The sequence below is a fragment of the Cyprinodon tularosa genome, unplaced genomic scaffold (assembly GCF_016077235.1).
Source record: "Cyprinodon tularosa strain WSP-4 unplaced genomic scaffold, ASM1607723v1 ctg388, whole genome shotgun sequence".
NCBI classification, from domain to species: Eukaryota; Metazoa; Chordata; class Actinopteri; order Cyprinodontiformes; family Cyprinodontidae; genus Cyprinodon; species Cyprinodon tularosa.
The window spans coordinates 65,674-72,733 of NW_024039105.1; the positions used below are offsets into that span (position 1 = coordinate 65,674).

General features: G+C 47.1%; 1 protein-coding gene across 1 annotated transcript; it reads left to right on the top strand.

Moving 5' to 3' along the window:
- The first annotated feature begins 3,728 nt into the window (after positions 1-3,728).
- On the top strand, positions 3,729-4,928 carry LOC119791360 (paraneoplastic antigen Ma1 homolog). The gene has a single exon (XM_038297430.1). It carries the CDS (start codon positions 3,729-3,731, stop codon positions 4,926-4,928), a length of 1,200 nt encoding a protein of 399 aa, XP_038153358.1.
- Positions 4,929-7,060: the final 2,132 nt, after the last annotated feature.

Below are 7,060 nucleotides of genomic sequence, written 5' to 3' on the forward strand. Positions count from 1 at the left end.
CTCAATGCCCTAGATCCTTAAGTCACCCTGTTCAGCCCTGGCTTTGTCTGTGGTCTTGAACCTGATGCATCACACTAAGCAAAGAGGAACTCAGGCTATTTCAGCCCTTCATTTGACATTAAACTTCATCTTTAGGCATATTATTTTTACTATTATAGAGAAATCACAGTTGCTAGTAAAACACTATGCAGTTTTTTCTACAGCAGTACTTTTAGTTGAAGAGGAAATAAAAGGAAGAAGGAATGGGATTAGATGCAGGTGGAGGGGTGTGTCCTCCCTCCGATATGTGCATCCCTTAGTACGCATTGAGCTGAGACCACACTGCCTCGCAACAAGTGGCTGAAACAATCTGGCAGAGTGGCTGGAGTCGGGCGCCACCTCGGGCCCTGCCCTCCACGGTCCGGTAAGGCCCCTCTGTGCTCTCCTGGCATGCTGATTAGAGGATTAGGGCCCTATGGCGATGTCAAGTCAAGAGCATGCTGAAGAAAGAGAAAGGCATGCAGGCAACATGAGCTCCATGCTGGTTTCACACGCACCCACATCCACTCAAGAAGGGGAACAGATCCGAAGCCTCAGGACCACACACCTGCTGCACCAGATGCAACTTTGTCACCAACGGGTCAAAAAGATCTGCAATGAAGCTTTGGCATAGAGATGCAAAAAGTTAGATATATTTATTGTATAAGTAGTACATAAGTAAGTGTTGCAGAACTTGAAAGGATGTCATCTTTGTTCACATATCATGCATTTAAATAAACAGTTGTTCTATTTAGAGAAGACCAAATTTAACCACCACTTCTGGCAGTGGATACTGGATTACCTCAGAGTCTGCCTACAATGTTTAAGGACGTATAGTTGTCAATGACAGGCTGGTTCTGAAAGTAGTAGCATCCTTCCTCTTCATGACCTGAACTGTTTACTAATCCGCAAAGGTTTTTATCCTTTGAAAAGTTATCAGCATTAGTTTTCCTCACAGCTGAGGATGACTTAGAGCAGCGGTCCCCAACCTTTTTTGCACCACGGACCGCTATATGTCAGACAATATTTTCACGGACCGGCCGAGGGGGGGTGCGGTGAGGGTGTTGGGGGGCGTCGGATAAATACGATCAAGTTAAATGATACGACTGGCATAAAATCAAATACAAACAGCATAAAAATAAAACAACAAGCCGGTCCCATCTAGGCGTAATCAGAGACAATGACACACGAAGTGTGCTCCTGATGTCCAGTCAGCTCCGTAGCTTAGTTTTGGTCGCTGTAACCGCAGAAAATCCCGCTTCACAAAGATAGGATGTTATAGATAGGATGAGTCTTGAACTGAATTAACCTGTGTCAAGAGGCACAGATGCACCGACTGATGTAATTGTGAGAGAATGCCGCAAGTTTTTATATTTTTCAAAAATAAGACATCACTCAGACTTGTCGATAAATTATATATATATATATATATATATATACTTTTTTCTGTGCGGCCCGGTAACAAAATGACAGAAGGACCGGTACCGGTCTGCGGCCCGGTGGTTGGGGACCGCTGTCTTAGAGTACAAAGAGTGGATGCCGTCATGATTTTGGTGCTGACGACTGGCTTGATTTCATCACTGTTCATCTGATTCTGCTTCTATTTAAATCCTTGGTCCCAGCCATCAGTGCCAGATTTTTCTTGAGCCTTTGGTGTAGAGAGTTTTCAAGGGTTACTAATAGTGTTCTGATTGCCTGATCCTGACCTATTCCTGTATTCTGACTTTTGAGCCTGCCTGCACCTTTCTTATCTGTTTGCCTGACCTGTCTTCATACTCATGTTGGATTCTTCTTTGGACTGAACCTGGATCTGCGTCTTGACTTCGCCCTGTGGATTATCCTGCTTTCCTTCATTTGCTTGGATCTTATCTCCTGTCTGCTCTGCAGCCTTCTTTGCTCCCGCGTCTGGAACTCTTTGGCAGCGTTTGCTGCATCTCATCAGCCGACACAGACTGAACTGTCAAACCAGACATTCCCGTGATAGACGCCCTAGCCGCTGATGCCGCGGATCCACAGCCTGCTTGTTTAAATAAATGCTATAAGTTATTCTACTGTTTGTCTTGCCTGAATTCTGGGTCCTCTGTTCTGAGCCGTTACAGATGCAGAGCTTTGTATCATTAAAGACCAACTTGGAGAAAACAAGGAAGCTCCTGGATTTTAATCAGACACTTACCAACAACCTAATGCCGTTTCCACTTGCCTGTCACTATGTTGGTTCAAACCTAAATTTTGACTACACCATTTTTAAGATTTTAAACAACTGATTCACAATTTGATATGTAACCCAGGTGTTACTGGGATGTTTGTTTTTTTTTTTTTGTTAAAAAAGAAAATTCTGTTAAGACATATATGGGCTTATATAGTTCATAACTCCTGTATTATACAGTTGGTTTATTTTCATGTGCTATGCATTTAAATATTTTGCAGAGATTTACTTTAACTGTTTTGATTTAAAAGAGAAAGGAACAGCAAAAGAGAGGCAGCAAAAGAAAAGAGAGAGGGGCGGGTTTTTCTTTGTTTTCCCGGTGGGGGGCGCGGTCCGTCTTCTGGAAGAGGGAAGAACGAGCGACAGTTTTTTTTTGGGCCCGGAGGAAAAAGAGAGAAACTGTACGGGAGGGCCACCGGAGTTTGTTTTATACCGAATCGGCGGGGCCTTTTGAAGGGACTTGGCCGTAGTGAGTGTTTAAGTGCTTAGTTTATACGTTCGCCGGTTTGATACGCCTCAACCCAGCCCGAGGGCAGGCCGAGAAAAGTTAGCCCCTGCCAGAGGTAGCTCGGAGCTACTCAGTTAGCGCCCTGGTTTCCGAACAGCCAGTGGTTCCACTGAAGTAGCCGATGAGGGAGCAACGCTACTCGGTTAGCGCCCTGGTTTCCGAACAGCCAGTGGTTCCACTGAAGTAGCCGACGAGGGAGCAACGCTACTCGGTTAGCGCCCTGGTTTCCGAACAGCCAGTGGTTCCAGTGAAGTAGCCGACGTGGGAGCACCGCTGCCCGGATAGCGCCCTGGTGACCGGGAAAGCCAGAGGTTCCTCCGGCGACGTGGGAGGGATTTCATCAGCCACCTGGCCGGACATCTTGTGCGGCTCGCACACAGGGTTTTTTTTTTTACATTTGTTTTTTTCCTCTCCACTGGAAGACTGGAACAACCGTACTGTGAGTAAGGGACCTTTGGAAAAGGATTATTTCTTCAGTTTACATAGACAACAGGCCTGCAACGATTATTTTTGGGGGTATTTTCTTTTATGTGCCGGCTATTTTGTTTAGTACCTGCGCAGGTGTTTCAGAGTTTTGTTATAGTGTGGCCACACGGTTTTTCCTGTCATTTTAGAGGTTATTTGCCCTAGCGGCTGAGGAGTATTTGATTTTTTTATTCGTTTTATTGTAAAAGGGGGGTGTACAGGGGAAGTATTATTTGTGTTGTTCGGCGTGTTTAAAATAAATGCTTTATTTGACATATATATATCTGAGTTTTGACCACTCACTGAATAGTTCCAGTGTATAGAGGTATAGCTTCAGAGAGAAACCCCACCACCCTTAAGGGATCATAGGACATGATTTGGGTTACATAAAATGGCGACGAGGATGGGATTGATTTAATTAATTATTTATTTAATTAATAAATTTTCAGTGAGTGGAGTAGTGTCTAGACTAAAATAGTTGAAGCCGAACCAAAATAGTAGCTGCACAAACTTAATAAGATAACAGTAACAATGTCATTTTTGCTGAACTGGTGCCAGGGAGAGGGGGTAGACCCAACTCATGCATTAATAGTCAAAAGTGTTCCTAAAGATGCCCTTAATGAAGCTATTGAGGGCCATCTTAACGCTATTAAGTGTCTTGGACGTGTCAAAGTGAAAGGACGGATGTTTGATCCCGAAACTCGGGGCCTTGTGGTGCTATGTGCATGTAGCCAGACAGTGAACATCGATGCAATTCCCCCAGAAGTGAGGCCTGAAGAGGGAGATCCATGGCAACTAAGTATACCCCTTGACTCAAGCGCTCAATCAGTGGTCCCCCCTGACACCCCTATAGCTATGTCAACCGACTCAGATGCTGGAGTAGCAGGTACCCCTGACACCTCCAGTCCCAGTGACCCACATTTCACCGCTCTTCTAAAAACAGTGGGGGATATACTGGAGAAAGTCCCAAGGCCAATTGCCCCGGAGAATACAGCTTTTCGAAGGTTACGTCCCTTTTCGGGGACTGCACCTACTCCCAACGGAGAAGAGAACCTAGATACTTGGCTTATGCAGGCCCGCCTAATGGTTGATGAGTGTGAATGTTCAGCGAGTGAAAAGCGCAAACGAATTATTGAGAGTCTCAAGGGTCCAGCTCTTGAAATTGCGCAGGCTGTTAGGTCCAGCGATCCCCAAGCCACTCCCCAAGATTATCTGGGAGCTTTGGAACAAGCTTTTGGTTCAGCGGAGTCAGGGGAAGATCTATACTATGCTTTCCGGGCGCTACGACAACATGCAGGGGAGCGACTCTCAGACTTTTTGCGACGTATGGAACACGCCCTGACTAAAGTAGTGTTCAGAGGCGGTGTGATGGCATCACAAAGAGATCGTATAAGAGTTGAGCAACTTCTCCGAGGGGCTGTGGAATCTGATTTGATGCTGGTGCAGCTGAGGCTTCGTGAACGCAAAGAGACACCTCCATCCTTTTTGCAGTTATTAAAAGAGATAAGAGAAGAAGAAGACCAACAAGCCGTACGGCAAAGGCCTGGCCTTGCAGTTACTAAAACGGCTGTTAGGCAAGTACGAGCTACTGATGACGAGCTTAAGCCCCAGGATGCGGCTAAGCTAAAGCAAGAGATAGACCATCTTAAGGTCCTGGTAGCTAAGTTGTCTGCCAAGGACTCTGGCCCCAGTCTTCCAGCCCAGGAATCAGAAACCGTGCTAGCACCCTGAAAGGATGTAGTAAACCACGAGCAGGAGGTGCACATGTTACAGCGTCAATTGTGCGATTTGCAACACCACATACAGATAATGGCCGTGTGCCAGCGCCCCCCTAACCCTCGAGAATGGAGACCCCGAGATACCAATGAGCAACACAACCGACGAATGACAGGCCATAGCAAAAGTTCACCATCAGAGGGGTCAGGGGACTATTTTTGCTACCGATGTGGGGAGGATGGCCATGTCGCTACGCGCTGTGAGGCACCTGAGGATTCAGGGAGAGTTATTACCCGCTTGATTCGGTCATTGAGAAAACAAAAAGATGGCAGACATGAGGCATCCTCCAGCCGGGCAGGGACCACAGACACTCATGTGAAGCACCTGTCCAGTCGCAGTGACGAGCTCACCTCTCCGTCTGACGGGTTACCGGATGGATTAGTCGGGAGGCCCTCTGTAAGTAAGATCATTGTTGAGGGGACTGAGTGTAATGCACTCATGGACAGTGGTTCTACTGTCACCATCATTTTTGAGAAGTGGTATAATAAAAATCTGTCCCATATCAAAATCCAGCCCATTTCCAGTCTGTGCATTTGGGGTTTGAGTGAGTCTAGCTACCCATACAAAGGTTATGTGGCTGTTAACGTAAAGTTCCTGGAGGATGGGCCCAGTGAAAAGCCTCGAACTGTACTGGCCTTGGTTTGTCCTGACCCCCAAGGGCCAGACCAGGTACCGTTGATCATTGGCACTAATGCTAGAGGTTTCCACCATGAACCAGTGTCCGACCCTATGGCTTCGACCTCACATCAGGCTGCATCTTGGAGGATTGGCACCCGTATATTGGGGACGGTGACGGGTCCGACTGAACAAAGGGTTGGCCAGGTAACATGGAATGGGCCCGGACCACTTAAGTTGACTCCTGGAGAAGCGCGCATTGCAGTAGGTAGGGCCTCCATTCACACACCTGGAGCTCCAGGGATATTGGTCCTTGACAACTCCAACACCCTGCCGCAGGGGGTTGCTTCACCCCCCAGTGTGGTCCTTCCAAAAAACCTGGATAAGAATCATTGTGCTGTACTGCTACAAAATGTGTCCCTAAAAGAACGGTGCATCCCAAAGGGCACCGTCATTGCTCAAATACATACTGCTGACGTTGTGACAGAGGTAGATCAGGGCCAGTCCTCCACTAGTAGCCTATGTCCCGAGCTATTTAATTTTGGTAGTTCCCCTTTACCAGCAACCTGGAAACATAGGTTGGCGCAGAAATTGTCAGCCCGGACAAGGGTTTTTTCGGTAGAGGAATGGGATGTGGGGCTAGCCAAAGGAGTGGAACATGAGATTCGACTCAGTGATCCTAAACCATTTTGTGAGCGATCCAGACGTATTGCGCCCGCAGATATTGACGATGTGAGGCGTCATTTACAAGAGTTGTTGGCGGCAGGGATAATCAAAGAATCCCGTAGTCCCTACGCCTCACCTATTGTGGTGGCCAGGAAGAAAAGTGGCAAGATTAGAATGTGCATCGATTATCGCACTCTCAATTCCCGAACCATCCCAGACCAGTATACTGTACCGCGGATAGACGATGCACTAGACTGTTTGACGGGCAGCCGATGGTTTTCAGTGCTTGACTTGCGAAGCGGTTATTATCAAATACAGATGCTGGAGGAAGATAAGGAGAAAACAGCTTTTCTTTGCCCTCTAGGCTTTTACCAATTTGAGAGGATGCCACAGGGCATCACTGGGGCCCCTGCCACTTTCCAAAGGTTAATGGAACGAGTGGTAGGGGACATGAACCTGCTGCAGTGCATTGTCTACTTGGATGACATTATAATTTTCAGCCGCACACTGGAGGAACATGAAGAGCGCCTCCTTAAAGTCCTCGATCGGTTAGAAGAGTTCGGCTTAAAAGTATCCATCGACAAATGTCAGTTTTGCCAGACTCAAGTCAAATACGTAGGGCATGTTGTGTCTGCCGACGGTGTGTCTACTGACCCCGAAAAGCTCAAGGCAGTAGCCCAGTGGAAACAGCCGACTAATCTCAAGGCTTTGCAGTCCTTCTTGGGCTTTTGCGGCTATTATAGGCGGTTTATTGCCCATTACTCTGCTATAGTACGCCCACTTACTGACTTGACCAGAGGCTATGC

Excerpts from the sequence above, each read along its gene's own strand:
- LOC119791360 (XM_038297430.1), top strand. The coding sequence starts at position 3,729 with ATGTCATTTTTGCTGAACTGGTGCCAGGGAGAGGGGGTAGACCCAACT.